This window comes from Ammospiza caudacuta, chromosome 4 (assembly GCF_027887145.1).
Source record: "Ammospiza caudacuta isolate bAmmCau1 chromosome 4, bAmmCau1.pri, whole genome shotgun sequence".
NCBI classification, from domain to species: Eukaryota; Metazoa; Chordata; class Aves; order Passeriformes; family Passerellidae; genus Ammospiza; species Ammospiza caudacuta.
Window position 1 is genome coordinate 48,237,037 of NC_080596.1, and position 22,588 is coordinate 48,259,624.

Here is a 22,588-nt window from a genome sequence, read left to right on the forward strand (position 1 = left end):
TCATTTCACTACTAAGGAGTGGATTTGTATTTAAAGTTCTAGCCCACATAAAGATGGTGCTTGAGACTAAGAAAAAAACCAAACATTGCCAAAATGTCCAACAATGTTGTTATCAAGTTCTTCTCCTCTGGCAAGCTCTTTCTTTGTACTGGTAACTGAACCCAGGGTGAGAAAAACAGTGGCTTATTTATCCAGGTATAGTTCTGTGTAAATGAAAATATCTTTCCTTTTCTCCTAAGTAAATTAATACAATGAAGTTGAACTTGTTATTAACCTAAGAGGAAATTCTCCTGTAAAACTGAACATTATTCTAATGTTTGCTTTTTTTGCCTTTTTTTTTTTTGTTCGGTAAATGCTAATATATAAATAAATGCAAGTTTTACCTTTAGCAACCATAATTTGCTACCTAATTTGCTAAACATAACACCAGACATCTAAAGAGGAGTGAACTATTAAGTAAGCTACATGTTGTAGGGGTGTAAGAATGCAGCAACATAAGGAAAATCGAGCATACCCAACTACTTACAAGTCTCTGGAGATACTAAATATATGTTAAGGTCCTAGAGGGTATTCATCTTCACCTGGAGAAAAAATTTTGTGTTGTCTTTACACACCTATGAAAATGAGCACACACACATTTATGTTTTCATAATGTTCAGAAATTTAATTATTCTTGCAAAATAAACAACTGCTATTGGCTAACTTTGTTACAAGGCTTTTTTAGTTTGCTTTTTTGTTGTTGTTGTTTTAAACGTGTACAGTACTCTTAATGTTAAAATTGCACATTCCACACAGTGGGCTGACCTCCTGCAAGAGTCTGAGGGAAAGGCCATATGCAAAGGAAAGCCCAAAGAGCACCTGTTTGCAAACATGCACACACCCTAGGCATGTTCAGACTTACACTTTACTGCTTCACTGTAGTTTCATTAGCTCACTACTCACTACTGCTGGACAGAGTCAACTCTGTCGTGGCCTGTCAAGCTAGTCAACATGAAATGCACTGACATATAAAACAAACAGTGAGAGAGAGGTTACATTTAAACATTAATAAAGAAAATTAATGGCTATAATGTCAAATAACATACAGGTCAGTCCACAATCAGAAGTCTTTTCTATCACTTCAGTTCAACTTTGGTAGCTACTGTTGTTTCTCCTTGTAGGTTCTGAGCTATACAAACATAGTTTCCCACATCTGTGTCTTCAAAATCCTCCACAAGAAGAACACTCTTTGAGATTCTTGTAGTATGGCCAATTCCTCTGTTTATCAATCTCCAGAAGTTTTGAATAATCACAGGCCTCCCGGACTGTTAACAAAACAAAACAAAAACAACCCACCCACATAAAACAGGTGATTTCACAAAGTGTATTTAGTGACACCACCCCAGCACCTCAAAGCAGGAGGCTGGAGAGTACGAGCCTATATTCAAAAGTCAGCCCTAAGTGAGGGAATTGAAGGTGTCTGCCAGTGGCAGCAACATTGCTGCATTAAATATTGATTAAATAAGCTATGCCAAATGAGAATAATGCAATGGCTCTCCCACTCCAAGCACAGGAACTGGGCCTGCCAAAGCTCTGCCTGCAGCCTGTGCATGAGCTCAGTTTTAGGCCACTTAACTAAAGTTGCATTTAGGTACCTGATCAAATAGGTGGGGTGTCCTGGGGAGGTGTCAAGATAGATGTGTGAGCTCATTTTCAGACTTCAGGCATGTCTCAAAAAGAAGGCAGCAGTGGCATGAGGTAGGACTGAGCTTTCATTCTCTTTTAGCACAGTGAATAGCTGTAGGTCACATGTTGAAAACTAATTCCTCCTCTAGTTTTAGAAAACACTACATCAGATAACATAGAAACAAACAGTAATAAGTCTCAAATACTTCTGAGTTAATCTTCACATTCTGCTTTCCAAAATGTATATGTAACTTCAAAGCCAAAAGTACAACCCCTGCCCCCCCCAGCCCCTTTATATAAAATAACGCCTTTTCATGGTTGGTGTTGTTTTGGTTTTTTGGGTTTTTTTGGTTTTGTTTTGGTTTGGATTTTTTTTGTTATTAAATAAGAGGTGCTTTTTTTTCAAATTCTATAAGGGAGTTCTCTAATGGACTGGTTATGAGGTCACACTGCCTGGCACCTCAGGAGGTCACAAAATGCTGGATAAGAGAAATTGGCCCAATGATAGACTGAGGCAGTCTCTTTTCTTCCAAAATCCAGCAGCTGCTAGTCAGCAGCTTTAAGCACACTGGCTTCTGCTATACCAACAGCTGGGATAAAAATGCAAGAGAGATTTCTGTGTGGAAACCATCCTCCCTTGCTTCATGACATAGATGGATTAACCACTTACCAACACGAATGCTACAAGGCTTAAGCTAGATGTAGCAATAGGTTAAGTTAGACACTTAAGCAGAGTCAAAGCTACAATCTCACACTTGCAAAATGACCAGTACAAAGGCAGCTCTCAGTCTTCCTGAAACTTAGGGATGAGTCACTTTGCAGTCAGTGAATGCCTAGGAAGTGGCAGGCATTACCAGCTTCAGAAAAAAAATCCCATAAAAACTCTTGGCAGTTGTAAATATAATAAAAATTCTTAAACCTTTAAAGTAATTAAGCTACTTAGCAAAGGTCTGCCTCCTGCTCCAAGCCTGAAAACTAAGTGTTATCTACTATCAAGTAATACTGCACACTTAATTCAAGTCTAAGTTACTTCTTAAATATAGCAAGTGGAACTTCCTTGACCCTGCTGAAAGTGAAGGTAAAGACTATACAAAGTGGACCCTGTTTGCCTGGTTAGGCTCTTGCTAGTCCATTTTTCCTCAAACTAACTGCCTGCTTTGAAGCCTGTTGCATGGAATCAGATTAAGGGTGGATCTGTATGCATTCACAGCAATTGTCAGGGAGTGGCAAAGTGGGGACAAGAGAAAAAAAAACCACTGAGTGGAGAAAAACCAGGAGAGGTTACTGACTACAGAGGTAAAAGGAGGGTCTCCACAATGCACCATACCTAGGGACAAGCAGGGATTGATGTGCTGGTTCTGCTCAGGAATCAGATAGTAGGTGAGAGCCCAGCTGCTGGATGGTGTGGGCTGGGACAAAACCACTCCTGAGCTCCCAGCACTGAAAGCAGCAGCATCAATGGACACATCCAGTGAATCTTAGAACAATGTCAGTCCTTTTTCTTGTATAAAAGGTCTACATGACCAGCATCACTGATGGTCCTGTCTCTTCTCCTTCCACCTCACCTTTTTTCTTTGCAGTATGTGAACACTCTCAATAAATGTTAAGTCTTCAACAAGTATGCAGTGCTTCTACTCTGACATTTACTTGATCCTTTTGTTGGGGCAGAAACCCCAACACAACTCTCCCCTCCCTATCCCCAGGCATAGCTGGAGCTGGGATACGTTACCCTAGTGGATAAGCACAGAGGCAGGCCAGAGGCCAAAGCCTCTCTCACCCCGTAGGTGGGAGCAGTGGGAGGGTGTAGTCCTCTGTTGACAGCCCATGTGCCCTGCACTGCAGCTCTGGTATCCACAGCAAACAAGGGAGATAACCTGCATGCTTTAGCTGTTTATGTTCTATCAGTGCTAGAGAGGTGTAAACATGCACATGCCAGCATGCATCAGGTGCAGTAAAACCACTGGGAACAGCTGGGCCAGTAACAGTCAGCAAACCAGCCTGGGAAAGATGCAAAACTAGGGTGGACACTAATGAGATACAGAGTTTTGGAAGGCCAAGCTGGGTCTAGAGTGATTAAGAAATGAGCTCCTGCTATAACAGGTGAGGGTGGTTAGAGGGAAAAGTGAAGGGACTTTCAGTAATACTAGTCAGATACATCTTACTTTGTGCAAGAAAACAGACCACAGATTCACATTGTGTTTCCTGTGGATTCTTTCAGGTGAGGCTGGGCAGAAGCAGATTCAGCTTCAGGATATTGGCAAGCTTAAAAATTCTGTGCTGGGATAATTCATGCACCCAAGCCATGGAGAAAGAAGGGATATCAAACACAGAGGCAGCGGTGGACGTTGTGCCTTGCCTCCTGATGCTGCTTGGCTTTGACCCTGTCTGAGGAAATCCTGCCAGAGGAAAAGTATCTTTGGAATGGAAATCTGACAGAGGAGTGAGCTGTGCTGAATTTGATTTTTACTAAGAGGGCTCTCCAGCTTCATCCCTGTGTGACTTCTCAGGGAGACTCTCAGGGAAAGATAGGCTGAAGTTGAAAGGGGATATGCTGCCTCCTCCTGCCAGCATGCCTGAACTGGCAAAAGCATTCAAAATGCTGCCTTTGTGAAGAACAAACCCTTTCAGGCAGGGCATACACCTCTCACCTCTTGCCCTGGATACTGCCACCTGAAGCTCACATCCACATCTGGCTCCCCAAGGACGGTGCAGACAACACGAACTCCGGCTCTACCCGATGACACCGCGATGGTGGTTGAGGGTGGGCCCTTGGGAACTGAGACAGTGTTCAGAAACAAAAAATTAGCTGCTAAAGTTAAATACACTGATAAAATTGAGAGTCAGTTTTGAACTCAGTCTGCTTAATGCAACAGGTGTTTTATACCTGCAACTTTTCCCTTTAAACTGGGAAACTTGCTGGAATTTAAACTTGATAAATGTTTTATCACATATGCTTTTGATCAAGATTTTAAAACTCTCATTATATTACTTATTTTACTTTCTAAAAATTATTTTCTTAGTATCGGCAGAAGAGTCAATTTAAGCACAGAGAAAACTGCACTTTACCTTCCACATATAGTAGGTGATATTTGATGGAAATCTGAGGTGCTCCCTGTGACTCTGCTTTGCAGTAGACAATACCTTTATGATCAGAAGTAGGGTGCTGGAAGACAAAACCCTTCTTTGCATCATAAAAAATATCAGTTCCATCTGTTTCAATTTCTTCTGCTGGAAATTCCCTGTGAAGAGTCACTTTTGCTGAAGGAGTAGTAACACGGCACGGGATGACTGCAGGTTTGTCTGGGTTCAGGTAGACAATCTCAAAATAACTGGGAGTAGGTACAAAAAGCTCCTCTTTGTCTGTGCAGAAGAGATAAGATAATTACAGAAATAATTACATCTTGGTTAAACAGAAAGAAAAGTACATTTGACAAGAGAAAATAGCTGTGAGCAACATTTAAAACAAAAAGCTTTGGCCTAATTTTAATATGCACCCACAAAAGAAAAAAGAGCATTGCTTGCATTAAAGAAACATTAAATTGAAAATAAAAATGAAGTATTTTTCTAATCTTAAGAAAATCTTTGGAATGTCTTCTAGTAAGCTTCCAAGTACTTATCTGGATCCCATCACCACTGGTAAGATAAGGACTATTAGAAAAACATACTTTTTGAAGCTACAACTTTTTATACCTATGCTTTTAGTCAAAATGTTTGATTTACTGTACTAAGTAGAAGAAATATTTAGTGCCCTCAGAATCACAGCTAAGGAGTATTTCTGTAATTGGCATGCTTCTTGGAAACCTAAATCTGAAATTCCTCTTTCTAGCACAAGCATTTATATAATAATTTGACTGAAAAGTTTATTCCAGCCTTTCTAAGGAATGTATCCTAAAAACATTAAGCTCTTCTTTCTCATGGTCCAATTTAACTCCAAAATGTATTGCAAACAATCCTATCTTAACATTTTGTATTAGAACATTTTCTAGCCATGAATACTTTAGCTCTAATGAGCCATCAAATGTTGTTTTACTATTCGGAACGCTTTCCAGAAGAAAAAATGAACCATTTGATTTCAGCTCTGTTGTACCAAGCAGCTGCAAACTGTGCACAGGCTCTGGGGGACATCACGAACACTTGAAGAGTGTTTTGCCTCTCAACATGCTATAAGGACTCCTCAGAGAAATTGTGGCCTTACTGAGTTTTTTAAGGCACTGCAAGTAACTGGAATGAAGCGACAGTGGGAGAGAGTCCATGGGGTCATCTGAATGCCATGACAAAATTAATCTTCTGCACAGATTTATTTTCTTTATCAAGACACATTTTCAAGAATTATAACATTTTTTACTAGTTTTGTAGAAAATCCTCAGAAAGTCTGTTATAAAGTATGTGCTTTTCATTGCATTATCCTTTACTTTGGATATTTTGCATAATCTGAGGGAAAATGGACTCAAAAAAAAAAAATCACACTAAGCAAGTAATTTTCTGCCCACCAACAGAATCTTCATTAACATCCACTAAAAATAGATGAAAACTGTGGCAGTAAAATCTTGACAATGAAATCACTGATATAGCATTATTCCTGCCTTACCAGTAAATATATTTCCACTAATAATCCCCCAGTGAGTTAATTACCTGTGAAAAAGATGTATGTTGACCCTGTTTTAGTCTCATCCTTCCTGCATTTGTTACCATTGCACAGCTGAAGCCAGCAGCTGTATTCACCTGTGTCTGCTGCAGTGGAGTTTGCAAGGATCAGCTGACTGTGCCTGTCAAGCTGCTTTATGCTGTGGAAAAATAAAAACAAAAGGCAAAGACAAGCACAAATGTATTTCCTTGTATATTTCTGTCAGCTCATTTCCACTTCTGATTTTTTTATTCCTTCTCTGCAAGTGACCACTTTTTACTTTCAGAGCTCTGTTGCCACTTCCCCTTTTGCTCCAGCAGAGATTGTTTACATGAGCACTTTTATTGATTTTAACTACATACAAGAACTTGTAAAAGTCTTGTACAGTTCATTTTTGGATTCCTTCAAGTCTCCACTTTGAAAATGGGCTGTGACTGTTCTAGGCCATATGTCCATCTATGTTTTGGCCTAGTTTGTCCATGTATAGCCTGTTCCTTCATTCTACACATCAACCCACATGCACCTCAGTCCTTTTTCAATACTGTAACACTGCTTCAAGAAAATCTAACAAAGATAATTGACAAGTAGTTAGTAGCAGGTATTCTACTGAGAGTTTAATAATTTCTGCCTGCTTTCAGTGTGAATGTTTTTCCATATTTTAACATACCAGTCCAAGTTTCCACTTGCAAAGAGCTGCTACCTCAGCCTGGATTTGTCCTGCAAATATAGTCATTTTGCAAGACGTACACCTGTGGTCTAAGCCACCTCACTGGAGTTTCCTCCACATCCCTTGGCTGTTTTAGAGCATGACCCTGAGAACTGCTGGAAGTGAACTGGCAGTGCCATCACGTAACTACACAAAATTCAGCCTGTGTGATTATTTCAGACTTGATTTGCCTTTTTTTTTCCTTCTCCTGAATTTCCCAGGCACATCTCTCAGTGGACTGACATTTGTAAATGTGCAAATATTTATAAATACGTAGACATTTACATAGATACTTACAATTATTCTAAAAGGCAAAGGTCCTGTATTATGAAATACAGCAGCTACAGTCTCACCTTGTTAGTTTTTAATATATTTTAAAGTTTACCTTCCTGGCTCTTTCTGGCAGACAGATGGTGGTGTGCTTGGCAGTCTACTGGGTTGACTTTTGATGGATTGCAAAAGCAATGGCCCAAAAGTACCAGTTCTCAGGGAATGCTGTCAGCACAGCCACGTGGCAGTACTGATGCACTCTGCTGCTGCTCCAACCCTTAAAAATATTATTTTCAACCAGCTGCCTCTCATGGTAGTGGATCTAGGTAATGAAGGGTTCCCTCTTTACTTTGCAAGACATTGAGTTACAAGGTAATTTCTTTCTAATCAAGTCAGGAATGATTTTTTCTAATCTAGGTATTTGATAATGAACTTCTTTTTACTGTTTTAAAAGGGATTTGGACAAATATACACCTTGCATTAAGTCTGAAAAGCTCTCATACTCATTCAACTGTGGGTTTTTTTGAATATTTATTGCCCTCCTAATCCTTACTATTGTGGTAGTTTTTCTGTAAGGCAGATACCTGACTGAATAATTTCTTTCCAGGATTAGCATCTTTGAAGAAAATGTTATTCTTTTTTAAGAGTTTTGTTTAACTGTCCCCTGCAGGCAGAATAACTGTTTAAACAGGCCACCACTTCAGCTGCATGTGCTTCCCAGGAGTTCTGGCTCCCCAGGTGCTCTGCCAGCAGTTTGCACAATTAGCAGCAATCACAAGCAGCAGTTCACATAACCCAAATCTCAGCCTTCAGCCAGGCCAGCAGCTCAGAGATTAAAATACACACCTCAAACACAGATAACTGAGAGCTGCCTTTTCCAGTAAGCCCTCAGACACCATTAGACCCACACCAACATAGACACACATGGATCCACCACAGGGCAGTTTTGAGGCCTGCCTCAATAAACAGGCAAATCACAATTCCTATCCACTAAAGCACTTGCTCTACCCAACCATGTCTGATTCCATTTTTTAGAATCATTTTACTATGGTGCATTAGCCTTTCCATTTTTAATATATGCACTACCTCACATTACAAACTATCTTCTGTTTTTGGATAACTTTTGAAAGATTCCTATCTGCAAGAGAACATGCTGTGTATCATACCCAAATGGAAGAAAAGATAAACCCAAAACATGTCCTAGTCTGTATTATTACTGTTTAGTTTCACAGTTCACATTTCACAGGCTATATGACAACCTTAGAATAAAACGTTCTCCAAAGATCAAGTAATAAATGTCTACAATACAGAGCAACCATTATGCCAGAACTCTTCTGCCTCCAATCATTAATGCAGACACTGAGCTATAGCTTGAAATCCCAACAGATAGCAAAAGAAGGTCAGAGTTAATTAATTATTGTACAGTGTGTTCTTCTTAACTGTGAACAAGCTATTCAGTAATAACCTAGCAAGGCAGTCATCCACAAACATGCAATAACAAAACCTGGCATCTGAGAGTGCAGGTGTTGAAACTTGAGACATGACCATATTAAGCAGACAAAACAAGCCATATAAAATAAAGTATAAATGGTAAATCCTGCAGCTAACCAATATTTCCAGGGAAATGTATAATTTCATTAGTATTTTATTAGTATTTTAGATACTGGGAAATCTGACCCAGAAGCCAAAACCTTGCTGCATTGTAGATGTCACAAAGCAAAAATGTTGTATATACAAACATGCATGTATATACAAACATTACCAGACTGTTTAAAGAAACTAGAAACATAGCCCAAAATCTTATTCCATACATTCATCGTATTAAACTTTAAATAAAATTCAGAAGACTTTTTGTGAGAAAACTATGCCACATTTAGAAGCTAAAAAATATATTTATATAAAAAATCCCTACAAAGACAGTACATAGCATCACTCAAAGAGCATCTACCCAGCTACTCTCAAGTAGTTGCATTCATACTGACAAAAGAGAGCTTATGTCAAATACACACTCATTAGGACAGGAACATAACATCTTGCTGTTTTACACAAGAAAAAATCCTTAGCTTTAAAACTTCAAAGCACAAGCAGCAAAATCAAATTCAGTTATACACATGAGCACAAGTGACATCCCACTAAGCCTGTGAGATGCATTCAGTGAAAGCAGTCTAATTTCAGTCTAATTCTGGGCCCCACCACACCCAGTTTCCTCAATATTTGTGGGAGTGCTCCTGTGCAGACATCTCCTCTCACAGGAATGTACATGTGATGCACGTCCAGCTGTTTGCTCCAGCTTCTTCCATCAGAGCAGCTCCATTTTGTGTCAGTTTACTTATCAGACAAAGTCAAAAGCAGCTTGCCTTCAGCAGAGGAGACCCAGGCTCCAGCCAGGCAGCACAGAGACTGTGTGAAGTCAGAGCAGCTTTCTGCTATAAAGCTTTAGTAAAGGGAAAATCCTCCTGCCCTTATTTTTATCCCTCTCTTATGTTGTAGATCCAGTTTCTGGGTGAGCCTCCAGTTATTAATTTGTTATTCACAGTCTTACAAAACAGCATTCCAGCCTTTCCATACTAGGGGTGCAAGAGCAGCCTCTGACTGTTAACACCACCAATGTTTTTGGCCCGTTCTGCTAGCACCCAAAGTTTTCAGACAAAAAGTATTTAAGTGCTGCACAAAGCAAGAGAGCATTACAGATAATGCTGAAGTTCTGCAGCAAGCTTATGTGTGTCCTTAAGCGGGGAACCATATCTGCATGATTCAAGCTTTCTCTCAAGAGTTGTATGGCACACTACAGTCTCTAAAGCTGAGTAAATTGTCTCAGTGTGTACTGTGGTGTACTTCAGTTAGAGCAGTGGAAAGGCTGAATTTCTGCTCAATCTCAGCAAGAAGCAGCCAAAGAGTCCTCCTCCTCCTTTTCACTCAGCATCTCTCACTCCCTCAGATATGGTAATTATAGCGCATGTAACAGCTCCAGACCCATTAAAAACCGAGACTCTGTAGTACAGCAAGTAAAATATTTCATTTACCAGGTTGCAGAGTACGCCTACAAGGACAAGTTCAATGAAAGCATAGCCACTAATACTACAGAAATGGCTTTTCTAACAAAAATCTTCCTCTTTAGAAAAGGCATATCGCTCCCCAGATTGCTGTACTCTCCTTACCATATGGGTGACTTTAAAATGTGGTAACCATAGAATGGAGGCAAAACATCTGGGTTTTTTCCCTACTTCTTTTTGCAACCACCCATAGAAAACACATTACATTTATGCTAAATTTAACTAGTTGCAAGCTAAAATGCCAGAGTAGTTGACTTTGTACATACCTTCTATTATTTAAGGGGAAAGTAGTGACTGGATGCCTAAGCATCTGTTGCTATGAACAGAACTGTAGTCATTAGTCCCCAGCAACTGCAGGGATCTCATCAGCAGTGTTTCTCCTCCTTTTCACTTTTCCTCTGGCACACCAACCCACTCCTTCTTCATTTTCCATTACCTCCTTTTGGCCCCACCACATCCCCCTGCTGCTGCCATCAATTCTGGTTTGCACCAGTGCCCCAAGTCCAGCAAGACCTACATGGAAATCTGAGGTAAAAAAGGCCAAGCCCAGTTAATTAGCTTGGGTTTTGCCCCACACCTCACTATCTGGTAATGAAGGGATTATATTATACTTGATCTTTAAGTACTCAAAAATGTTAGAAGATACTGGACATACATCTACCTAGAAGATTAAACAATTTCTGCTGCAGGTTATTACTTGCTAATAAGTTTTCTGAATCTCCCCCCTCTGCCCTATATTCATCAGTTTGTTTTAAAATAATGAAAGTAACATATTAATAAAACTTTTTAAATTGCCTGTTGCATTTGATGCTTGGTGCATGGTGTGCATATTCCATGAGGAAGATCTGAGCTCCTCTGGAAAGGTCATAGCTATGCTGACCTTTTCTATTGCCAGCTCACTCACAAACACTGCCAGCTGAGCTGAGTAACATGGTACCTTTATGGTACTTCCAGTTAAAATCCATCAAACCTTTCTGAAACCACAGGACACAAATTTCTAATTTCACATTCTGTAGAGCAGACTTTGTTTCACAGGCACCTATTACTGCAAAGACCTTGAGATAATTAGCAAAGCCATGCTAAAAACGTGATCAAAATGTAACAATGGAGACATTGCACAGGATTCTGTTGTCAATGTCTCCATAAATTATTACTATTCTGTGACTCTGAAATCTGCTTCTAATCTATGTTTTCAGTTTTTCTAGTTAATTTTAGGATCTTCTGCTTGTATTCAAAAGTGATTATTTAGTCAAACACAGCCTTACTGCTTTAACAGCTTATTTCAAAAGCAATGACCATTATATTTCAATACAGATCCTTAAGTATATGCCTTACATAGTTCTAAAAGAAAAGAAATGTTTAGGCAAGTTACATCTCCCCAGTCAAAATGTTTTACAGCACTTATTTTATGTGGCGCAACCACCTTTTGTTGTATGGTTAAACTACCACTGTTAACTTGACTGAGTACAAAAATGTAAATTGCTGAAGGATCCCAAACTACTTCAAACTGGAAACCAGAAAATTACATAGTCATGAAATAAATATATTTTTTCTGTTTTCCCAAACTATCTCAATTTATTGGAACTTAATTTTGCATGAGAAGAATACACAATCAAATAACTAATTAGGAAGCATTCAGATTCCTCTCCAAAAACCCTGAATACTCACCCTGCCTTCTTCAATGCCAGATTCTGACACACAGATGGCATGGCCTGGAGGTCTACAGGACCAAACCACACCAGCAACCTATTTGCAAATGCACAAAACATTATGAACAACACCACCACCACTACACGCACACTCCCTGCTGGCGTGCTCATCCAGCCCTGCTTGCTGGAGGGCAGGCCGGTGCTGCAGCTAATAAACGCCACCTGCTGAAAGAAACCGGGATAGAACAGCATTCCTTGCAAAAGAACAACCAGCAGCAGGTTAAAGAGGCCTTTGGACAGATACTGCTGTGATAAGCCCACAGCAGGAACCAGCCTGCTGCTGTAACTTACTGTGGCAGAAGCCTTGCACTCAGCCAGGGCAGTCCTTGAGCACCTCAGCCAGCAAGGGACATGCAAACAATGGCACAGAGAACTGGCTCATGAATTACAGGAGGATGTGCTAGGTAATTGCCATTCATCAACACTCCCCTTGGGAAACAGAAGTGGAAAGAAGAAGTATATATCTGAAAAACTAATTAACTGGGAGTGATTTTAAGGTAACATCACACCTGTAAATAATGTACTAGTAATGAACACTGAGATTCAGATAACCTGAGTGACTTAGTGAAAGCACACTCACTTGGACTTCATTTAGGAACAACAGGACAAGAGCTGACATCTTGACTCGTACCTCTGTGTCCCTCTCACCTCATAATCCAAGAAAAGCTCCTAACTGTTCTTTCTTTGGGTATCACTCACAGTGCTTCACAGTCTCCATAAAGCAGCCACTGAAAACAAATACTTCTCAGAGCAATAAAATGCCTGTGCAAGACATCCTTAAGCTCCTTATATGCCCCTCCTCTTTCTAATACAAAACTAAATTACTACATTTAATCTACATTTATCTATGTGTACTACCCTGAAAAAAACAGGAAGGTAATGTATGGAGAGTCTCAGAAAAGATATTCAGAGCAACAGGACACTCAGATGGTGGGGCAGTCAGTTCCTCTTCCTGCTCTAACAAATCTTTCTGCGGTTTTCATTAAGATGTCACAAGATGAAAGAAAAAGCTTTCCTCACTTTAAAGTAATAACCCTCAGCATTAAACCCGGATGCAACACAAGCCCTGCAATTTCATTGCAAAGGCAACTCTGACTGAACCACTACTCTCACGTGCTCCTTAGCATGAAGGCTGGTGTATTTTTTGCTAGTTAAGAGATGTGGGTTTGAGTCTCTTCAGGAAATTAACCTTACAACCTTACCTGGTAGCCACATTAGCAACCAGTACAGCCCAACACAGAGCAGGTCTCTGCAGAGCAACAGAGTTGGTAGTGAGCACCTGACATCCACACACACATTTTGAGAGTTTTACTTTGGACCAGCCCTAACATGGTTCCCTGTTTGTGGCTGGAGCAAATGGTGAACAACATCTTAATTTTAGATTCATCTGAAGGAAACAGAGTTCACATGCTGTAAGACTATCTCACAGTGCAAATGGTGATGACTAAAAATTGCTCATCCTTTTTGCGGACACTAAAAATGATTAAATAGAACATCGCGACTGTAAAAATGTAGATGAACACACAAACAAACTACCACACCAGTGGTGCTGAACACAGTAAGAGAAAAAATGTTCTGCATTTTTCCTGCAAAAAATGAAAAATAGCTTACCTGAGTCTGGAGTCTTTAAAGGTGCCTAAGTAAGAAGGATAGCTCCACGTAACATTACTCCCCTTACATCGCAGCTCTATGCTTTGTCCTGCAGCCAGGCTTATGGTGGCAGCTAGTTTCTGGAAATGACCTTTATCCATCACCTGTGTCAGTATGGACTGAGACTTCAAAGAGGAGTCCACAGACTCTCTCTCCTTCATTTTGGCATTCTTGGGTTTTACTTTCTTGTTAACAGGCCTAATTTTGTTTTCTCCGGGTTCTTTGGGACGCTTACTCTTCGCAGGCTGTCCAATGACTGGTAAAATAAAGAAAAGTAGGCAATGTTACTGATTAGAAAAAAGTGTATATAGTCCTTTGGGGAAAAAAAAAATCGTCTTTATTATCCCAGAGAACAACTGAACTTTTGTTCTTCCTAGAAAAGATGCATAGAACTTAGTAAGAGTTAATTTCCTTAAGTTTTTAAAGTCTGCCATGACCCATTTTCCTGGGGAGAAAGGAAAAAAAAGAAGAGAGCTTTCAAGAACATGTGAAAAATATACACTTACATAAACAGAGAAATATGAAAGGTATGAAAACTTTACAAATGGTAAGGGAAAGAAATACAGCACTTCTATCTGCAGCCACTTTTGTCATTTCCACCTCCTGGCGTTGCCATGCAGTGCTCAATGCTACACCAGCTCTCCACATTTGTGTCACGTGCCCATCACTTCTGCATGGCCTCTTCACACACCACACTTCCACAAGGGACACATGAAGAACTCACAAGTATAAAACTTCATGGCAATTTATAAAATACTAATACTGATGCAGGTTTCTTAGTTTACAGTAATTACTGAAATGCAAGTGATACTTCAGTCACTTGAAGGTGACTTACTTAAGTTGTCACTTCTCCGTAAGAGCCATTTATTTTGACAGTCCAGATGAAGACAGAATCTTATTTAGAGACAAATAATAAGATATTTTATTACCTCCTAGAGACAAGGATGCCCAGTTGTCTTAACAAACAAAGGAAACAGAAAGAAAAAGTGAGGTGTCTCAAATATTTAAAAATAAAAACAAACAAAAAATTCCAACTTTAACTGACATCAGGAAGCACAGTCCTTCTGTGAGACAAGCCTAAAACTGCTTTTGCCAGACACCAGAAACACCACTAACTGCACCTGACAGCTATTTCTTGTTTTCCACATGGAAACACTGAGGTATTTCATTGTACAAATCAATCAACAGGCTCCCTCTGGAATGAAAAACTCAGCACACTCCTATAGTCAGCATAATTACAACTGGTACAGGCTGCCAGTATGAACAGCAGGACTTCCAGACTGCGGCCACTGATGGCTCCTGTGACACTCCTCAAACCCCAGCTGGACACCTTGCAGTGAGTGAGCTTTGACTTCTCCAAGTCCAGGCTGATGCACAACACATTTCTTTTAAACAACACAGGGCCTTGTGAGCACAAATGTAAAAACCAGGAGTTTGTAGCATTTTTTCTTTGTATTACATTAGAAAGGCTACAGTGGGTCAGGCCAAAATGATTTGCACTGATACCACCTAGTGTCAGATGCCAATCAGGGAACAGGGCAACCACTCTGCTCCTTTGATACTGCTCTCCTGAGCTTCCAACAACCTTTAGCTCAAGGGGTCTGTGAACCACAGCTGTCATCATTTTATTGTGCTTGGCTGGTTTGGGGGGTTTTCTTGTATTTTTTTTTATATTGTCCTTGGATGTTTTCCTTCATTGATTTGTCTGGTCAATTTTGAAAATTACACAAATTACACATAAATACCAGATGCCTTCTAGTTTTTGTATTAAATAAATAAATATTCATGTTTCTCCAATAACATTCTCTCCAACACAAATACTTTTACAGAACTTCAAGGTTTTTGACTGATTTTCTTTCCAGACTGACAAGTCCTACTCCAGTTGTTCCTGTAAAGAAAATGCATCTTACAACAGTTCAGTTTCACCACATTTGGCTGATGGCAAGAACACAAAAGCAGACTGTACACCGGGTTCAAGGTATGCTCAGATCTAGTTGTACATATCAATGATGTCTTCTTTCCTGTCTAAACAGCTCATTACTTTTCAAGATAGCAATATTAGGAACTGACTTTTTTAAAAATAATCAAGTGTAATTCCAAGACCACTTTCCTACGTAGGAAGTATTGGTTAAAAATTCATAAGTAGAAACCCATCAAGGCATACATGAAGTTAGAACAGTTTGTGTTATTTAGCATCCACCAACATGAAATGTGAAGTCCTATTTTCCCTGCCCAGTTCTTCAAAACTGAGAGATCATTCTACAACTCTTTACTGACAGTTTTCTTTTCTTTTAACAGGTACTTAAACATGCTGAAAAGCATGTGCCTTACAAGATCCCTGTTAAATTCAGCTGGATAAAAGCAATTCTATCTATATGGCAAAAAGACTAATTCCTAATCTTTATTTCCTATTAGTTATTATTCCATGAGAAGTCTTCCCTTGTCTCACAGCCCATTGGTTCCCAAGGAATCTTTTACAACAGGCTTAAAATAAAAGCTTTTGGGAATCCAACTACATCAACCAACTCATCCATGGCCACACTCTTACAAAAAGTCCTTACAGAACCTCAGCAGATCCAAAGAACAAAACTTCTAAATGAAAAAACCCCAAAAAAACAAACAAAAAGACCCCAAAAACAAACAAACCAAAAAAAAAAAAGAAAGAAAAAGGCAGTCATGCCAAAGCCATACTGACTTTACAGTAATTCATTAGTTCAATTTACAGAATACAGACATCTGGCTTTGTGCCTCTACCTCCTCCAAATATTGTAAAATACTGGGATATTCCACTTCACTGGAAAGCTATAGTTCTTTGATGTGATATAGTGATATGCAGTGATGACACAATCACTTCATTTGGAAAAGACCTCCGAGATCATCGAGCCCAACCTCTGATCAAAACTCACAATGTCAATTAGGCCATGGCACTCAGTGCCATCCAGTCTTTCCTTAAACACCTTCAGGGACAGTGATTCCACCACCTCCACTGGCAGCTCATCCCAATGTCTAATCACGCCTACTGTGAAGAAATTCCTCCTAATGTCCAACCCAAACCTCCCTTGGCCCAGCCTGAGGCTCTGTACTCTCATCCTGTCATTTGCTGCCTGGGAGAGCAGGCCAAACCCCACCTTGCCACCACCTTCTTTCAGGTAGCTGTACAGAGTTATAAAGTCATCACTGAGCCTCCTTTTTTCCAGGCTAAGCAACTCCAGCTCCCTCAGCCTCTCCTCACAGAACTTACCCTCTAGACCCTCCAGCTTCCCTGCCCTTCTCTGGAAAAAGACAAGTAATGACAAGTATCTGGGCTAAGGCTTCACCAATTTCAGATTCAAATTTCTTTTGCAACTCAGGTGTATATCATAATATCTTGGCACTTAAACAGTTTATGTTTCTAATTTTCTCTATCACTGATTCTTCTGCCATTTAATGAGATATGCTCTAATGATTCTCCCCATAGAGAAAAATTATATTTCAGAACCTGCTCTTACAGTGCTTCATAGGATACTGCACTCTAAGTTTCTTCTATGTTTACCATGTCACCATTTGCCATTAAAACCTCTCCAAGCACCTCCATAGGGAACATGGGTGTACACAGATAAATTTTTAAATTTCACTTTCTATAGATGCTCTTTCTTATCCCCCATTCCTACCAGTCATAAAAATTCTGCAGCCATGTCTCCCTGCCCCATCATGGTACATCAGAAGAAGAAAAAGCATTTATGGCTGATTTTATCCTTTTGTAAGCTATTTCTCAAGCTCTTTTGGTCTGCTTTATTCTGGTTTTTATATTTAACCCACATGTGAGTTAAGGAGCCTCCTCCTCTTATGTAATTCCCCCTTCCAAAATTAAACACATCAGTGGTTTCTTTGTCTTTTATTATTCCTGAAAGAATACTAGAACTACAGTCAGGCCTTTCTACAACAACATCTGAATCCAATTACTTGAGTACTGCTCCAGAGCAAGTCAAGAATTGCTGCTCTTCTGAGGGGCTCTCTGAATAGCTGCTCTAAGTCATTATTTGTGGCCATCTAAACAATTGCATTCTGCACCACACCTCGACGTGTGTGACCCAGCCCACGTGAGGGGAAGTTATGCATCCTTTTGCTTTTCTATCCTGCTGCCCATCTGGTTTTCCTTAGCAGAGCAGTCACTACACATTGGGTGGTCAGTTACCAGGATGGTTCCTCTCCACAGGGCTGGCATTTCAGCCCCGGTGACTTTTACCACCAGGAAACAGATTTAACACAAAAGTTTTCTTCAACACATACTGCCACTTCTTCCTGGGGTAAGCTATTCCATCTTAGTGGAATTCCATCCCACTACTGTGCATTAGTACTGGGAGGTTCCACTGACAGGCCCCACAAGCCTTTTGAATAAGCATTCCCATTTCAAACTGGCCATTCCACTTCCTTGTTGAACTCTCCAGATGACTCTGTAGCAGCACACAAGCTTTGGTTCAGCCATCCCTTTTCTTTTCCCCCCCTATCAAACCCTACTGAAATTTGTTCCAACTACTCTTTGACATTTCCACTGCTTTTTGCCAACCTCGATCCTGACATTATTTCTAAGGCACATGGACCCTGCAACCTCATCCCTAGGAAATGCTTCATCCCATACTGTGTGCTCTGCCACACCTGAGACTCTGCCTTTAAGAAACTGTTAAAGACTCCCCTATGAAAGCTTTCCAATTTTAAGTGCCAGAAACCTGGTTTTGATTTTCTCAAGATTAAGTTTTCCTCTCCACACAAGCTCCCTCTGTTTCATGTTTCTGCAGTTCAGCGAGTTCACAGTTTCCTCCTACACCACACTCCCAGCCGCTCAGTGAGAGCCTTGTCTGCCTGACCTTGTCCTTCCCTGCAGGTGACAGCAGGGGCATTTCAGGAAACACATCCGATGAGCTCTTACCTTCCTACACAGAAAACCTGGTTCTGCCTCTGTTGCACCTCCCAAAGGGGTGAGCTCCAAGCAAGCTGTGGCCATGCTCCTCCCCGACACTCCCTTGGCTTTCCAGATATCTACTGACCACTTCTAGCACCACTACTAGCACCTCTTTTGCACCTCACAATCCGGTCTTCTGTCTTACCTGAATTAAGTCTTTTTATGCCAGGTAACAAAATTAACTGCTACAGTATCACCCAAGGTAAAGAGGATACACAATAAAATCCCTCCAGGAACACAGAAACCATCACCAAGAATCCTCCAATTCCTTATGCAATCTGCAAGATTTTCCCAAGAAAGGGAACAAAGTCAACCAGCCCATTTATGCAAGCACATGAATATGTCACGTTTGGGATATTTCACTCTTTCACCAGAGGTATGCACTGAGCCCTCACTGTTTCAATAACATTGCACTGCCTAATGTTGCACTGCTTTAGTGCAACAGCATTCCTTATTATATAATAAAATATAATAAAATTAAGAATTAGAAAAAATATTAATTGAGAAAATGCCTCATCTCTACCACTGATCAGCTCCTGCAGTTGGTTCTAAAGAGGCACTGTACTAATTTTCAGCTACAACAGTACATTCCCTAATAACTCATCATGCCAAAGTAGGAGACTATGCATCCATATGCCACAGAAATGTATCACGCAGCACCTTTGCTCCTGGTTGACAGTATTTGTCTTACCCTATTCTTTAATGTCTGCCCCTCGTTCTCACAAATGTTACCCACACAACAATATCAAAATAGGTGTTAGTTATATAAGTGAGCCTGGTCTCCTACAAGTACAAGGGAGTCACCTTCACTGTCCACCAGACATACCCACCCCACAAGGCAGGTCCCATGCCACATCTTGGCACCATCAGAGACTGAGAACTCTCTCAACTTATACTGATTAATTCTTCCTTGAGGGGAAAATAAATTAATTGTGAGTTTACCATACATTTTAAAAATAAATTTTAAAATATAAATAAAAAATAAATTGTGAGATTACCATGAAGTATAATTAACCAGCAGGATTACTATACGAGGAAAGAGTCTTTGTGATTACAAGTAATGTAACAGAACAAGCTGGACACATCTCATCATTTGTGATACTTCAAACAAGAAGTTAATCATCCAAACACAGTGCCAATCTGGAGGGGCATGTTTCATTAGTTCATAAATCAATATAATATAAATTAGGAAGACTATTCTGAAATTGCAATTCCTACATTAGGACTTCTACATTTAGCTTTAGACGAGAAATTCTTATTAAATATACTTGGTTACTTTCTTCCATTGCTAAGCTTCTGGATAGCAGAGCGGGGAGCACCCAGTCACACTACAGCATAAACATAAGAAATTGACAAGAACAGCGTCTTGGGAAATCTTTCTGAAACCCAAGTTACAATTTATTCTGTTTTTATTGTCTATTTCTCAAATAGAAACCACTTTTCTTGATGTGGTATACACAGACCAGATCTTTCAGCAGAAATCCTCTCCTGCATCAATCTGATCCGCAGTGCAATTCCTCTGCATGTAGTCATGAGAAAAACTAGGCTGGAAAAGGCTTCTGGAATTCCCTTCCCATCTCTGCTCAGCTGCTCTGAGCAATGCCCAGTTGAGCTCTGACTTTCCCAGAGGCTGGAGACTCTACAGCCTCCTCTGACAAATTCTCTCTATGTTTATCTTAGGGTGGAGGATTTTTTATGTTCTTATAAGAATGTTTTCCTTATGACCTACTAAAGTATTTGTGGTAATTGCCTTTCACCACGCACCCAAGAGCCTGCCTCCTATTTCTCTGCAAACCCTTCCATGCGTTATGCAGGCCTTGATCCCCAAGCCCTTCCACAGTGAAAAACCATGGAATAACTTTTTTGTTGTTTCTTCCCAATAAGTATTGATAAGTTCATTTACATTTTGCAAGGGGGAAAGAGTCTTCCTTATGTTAATTAAAGTCTACCTAAATCAAAAATTAGTTACGGATGTCCCTTCCCCACCAAGACTTTTCACAGCCTGAAGCGGCTGTGAGAATAAAGTTATGAGAACTTTTCTCAAAATACTCAAGTTATGAGTGAAGTTCGATGCTCTCAATCGAACAATGATGCAGAAAGCCAAAATTTTTTGGTTGTTTTTTAAATCCAAGCATCACACCCAACACTGTCCCACGTCCAGCCGTGTCCCCTCCTCAGGCGCCACAGGGACTGGACGCGGACTGAAACGTTCTACCCCAAAGACAGCGGGCGGCAGGAGCAGCCGGGGCTGCTGCCAACGCCTCTCCCCATTCCCAAACCCACATTTTCGCCTGAAGGCTTCGGCGACCTGCTGGCCTCACACGACGCGAGCAACCCGCCTTCCCTCCGCCTCTGCCCAGCGGGACGGGAGCCCCGCCGCCCCCCCTCCCGTGATGGCTCCCGCTCCCGGTCCCCGGGACGGTCGGGCCAGCGGGTACGGCTGGAGAAAGGGAAGCCGGTGGCGCCTCGCAAAGCGGGGGGACCCGTCGGGCGGCGGCTCACCGTGTGGCAGCGCTCCCTGCAGCAGCAGCAGCACGCCGAGGAGCACCCAGAGCCGCATGGCGGGAGCGGCCCGGGCGCGGCGGCGGCGGGGCGGGCGCGGCGCAGGGCGGCCCCGGGGCGCCTCGGCGGGGAGGGGCCGGGGCCGGGCCGCTCCCACCGCCACACTCCATTCCTCGCTGGAAACCCGGTGTGCGGAGCGGGGCTGCAGCCGCAGGACGTTCGGGGACACCGGGGGAGGGCTGTTCTGGAGGCAGCTCCTCGGTGCCAGCTGCCCCTCGCCATACGAAGCTCTGCACAGGTCCGGCTGTTTGCGGCTGCCCTGGGGCCCATAGCCGGGCGGGCAGAGCGGAGCACGGGCGGTACCGCAGGTGACCCCGGGGCTGCACTGGGGCACTGAACGGTGCTGGCCTGAGACAGCAAAAACATATTTTTACGTCAGACTGTTGCACTTGTACCAGCCTGCCACACCGAAAGTTACCTCGCTGTGGAAAAGAGAGGCGGTCTCTCTCTAGTCACAGGTGAAGCACATTGGGAAGGCGCAGGTCTCTCTATGCTGTTAGCAAAGGGATGAAAATGGTAAACTTGATGTCTGCCGTGTGTGTGGTTCTGCTCACAATGAGCTGTAAAAAGCCATTCCTTGGAATTTGAGGGTTTCCTTGGAGGAGAAGGGAGAGGAAAATATGACTGGAGGGGCCACAAAGGCAGATGCAAGGCAAGGTTGGACTTGAATGGGGTGGGGGGAAATAATGACTGTCAGAGATCAAAGGCAAACCCCGTAGTAGACACAACCACAGTCCAAGATGAATAAAAATAAATACAAATTCAAATTGTGTCCCTGACCACAGCTCCAGGGTCACAGCAGATGTTAGAGCAGAGTATTTACAGATTACTTAAAGGTTTACTTCATCTGTATCCACACAAAAAAAAGTTAGAAGGTCCATGCATAATGTTCCCCCACCCTCATAAACAGAAACACATGCAGAGTTTGGAGACTTGCTTGCCGAACCCTGCTCTGATACTTCACCCTGGGGCACCTGGTTAGTATAAGGAAACCAGTAGGGCCCAGGAGTGGAGTAGGTTGATGAAATTTCATGATCGCTTTTTCATTCTGCTATCATAAACATGTCATCCATTAGCTGTAACAAATTAAGAAAAAAAAATTGTTGCTACAGTATTTCCCCCTTGAAACAATTAGAATAACAAGTGGGGTTTTTTTTTCCCTGTCATCTGCAAAACTGGTTACAATCCTTATTTGCCTTCCTAAGGGAAATTTCCCTTTTGCTTTCACACACAGGGTAGGTCAATGATCTTATGCTGTCTGAGCAGCAAGTATTAGTGTACTGTGGAAAACATGGTAATAGCACATGGAAATTACACTCAGACTGCATTAAAACATATTTAAACTGGCATATTCTTTTTTCCTATGAAAATGTGTATAATGAAGAAGGTTATTTCATGGATTTTACATGT

The 22,588-nt window shown here is 41.2% G+C and overlaps 1 protein-coding gene across 1 annotated transcript; it reads right to left on the reverse strand.

Annotated features, from left to right (window-relative positions):
- Positions 1-662: 662 nt before the first annotated feature.
- On the reverse strand, positions 663-21,179 carry PDGFRL (platelet derived growth factor receptor like). Its single transcript, XM_058802926.1, has 6 exons — positions 21,119-21,179; positions 13,639-13,933; positions 6,298-6,449; positions 4,732-5,025; positions 4,314-4,441; positions 663-1,304 (listed from the first exon to the last, which is right to left on the reverse strand). Exons 1-6 carry the CDS (start codon positions 21,174-21,176, stop codon positions 1,116-1,118), a joined length of 1,116 nt encoding a protein of 371 aa, XP_058658909.1. The 5' UTR covers positions 21,177-21,179; the 3' UTR covers positions 663-1,115.
- Between the last annotated feature and the right edge of the window lie 1,409 nt (positions 21,180-22,588).

Bases quoted from the DNA above. Each gene is read 5' to 3' on its own strand.
- PDGFRL (XM_058802926.1), bottom strand. From the start codon at position 21,176: ATGCGGCTCTGGGTGCTCCTCGGCGTGCTGCTGCTGCTGCAGGGAGCG. The intron at 13,934-21,118 runs GTGAGCCGCCGC...TTATTTTACCAG, and splicing joins GCAGGGAGCGCTGCCACACG to TCATTGGACAGCCTGCGAAG. The intron at 4,442-4,731 runs GTAAAGTGCAGT...ACACTGTCTCAG, and splicing joins TCACCTACTATATGTGGAAG to TTCCCAAGGGCCCACCCTCA.